General features: G+C 35.8%; 1 protein-coding gene across 2 annotated transcripts in view; it reads left to right on the top strand.

The window, feature by feature from the left end:
* Positions 1-768, top strand: part of LOC107577103 (cystatin-B-like) — a 4840-nt gene that overhangs the window by 2172 nt on the left and 1900 nt on the right. Inside the window, exon 2 of one of the 2 annotated variants that reach the window (XM_016263215.1) lies at positions 601-721. In XM_016263215.1, coding sequence (XP_016118701.1) covers positions 601-721 — 121 coding nt within the window. Of the gene's footprint in view, positions 1-600; positions 725-768 lie in introns of both variants that reach the window. The other variant, XM_016263214.1, reaches the window with a different exon arrangement.

Raw genomic sequence — 768 nt, 5'->3', positions numbered from 1 at the left:
CTTCCAAATGCAAATGGCACACTTAGAATCAACTCCACACCTTTTACCTGCTTAATTGATGTAGAAATAGCGAAGGAATAGCCCACAACTGTCCATGAAACGGCTTTTGAGTACTGTCCAATTACTTATGGTCTCTTGAAAAGGGGGGGGAGGCTGTAATTCCTTAACCTTTCCTCCAGTTTTGATGAGAATACCTTCAAAGTAAAGCTCACAGCATGCACTTTAAGCCCAAATTCATTATATAACTGTAACTTTAATATGTTTTGGTCAACAGCTAAAATAATAAAAATTGTACCTGTGTCCAAATATATATGGACCTAACTGTATATCATAGTCTAGACCCATAAATAAATAAATGCTTATACGTAACTTGAATAAATGAGTAATCTTCACATGATGTTGGGGAAGTATTCTGGTGTGTCGTAGTAATTCGTCAAACTTGACAAATCACATACTTCCTGCAAAACAGGCTTTTTCAGTCTAGGTCAAAACACATGACATTATGTTTTATGAAAAAGAAGCACATTTTAGGACCAAATTAAGATTGTTTTCAATTAAACATGTTTGCATTAATTCTGAAATCCCTGTCTTTTGATTCAGGTCAAACATCATGCAGAAGAGAAGGCAGGGAAGACGTTTGATGTTTTCGTTGCCAAATCTTTTACCACACAGGTTGTGGCTGGAACCAACTACTTTATCAAGGTAAACTTTGAAGACCAGGATATGAGCTTACCTTAAAGGGTTAGTTCACCCAAAAATGAAAATTAG

The sequence above is a fragment of the Sinocyclocheilus grahami genome, unplaced genomic scaffold (assembly GCF_001515645.1).
Source record: "Sinocyclocheilus grahami isolate Dianchi unplaced genomic scaffold, SAMN03320097.WGS_v1.1 scaffold5125.1, whole genome shotgun sequence".
Classification (NCBI taxonomy): Eukaryota; Metazoa; Chordata; class Actinopteri; order Cypriniformes; family Cyprinidae; genus Sinocyclocheilus; species Sinocyclocheilus grahami.
Note: the sequence above shows the minus strand (reverse complement) of the source record. Positions and strands in the feature narration are given on the sequence as shown.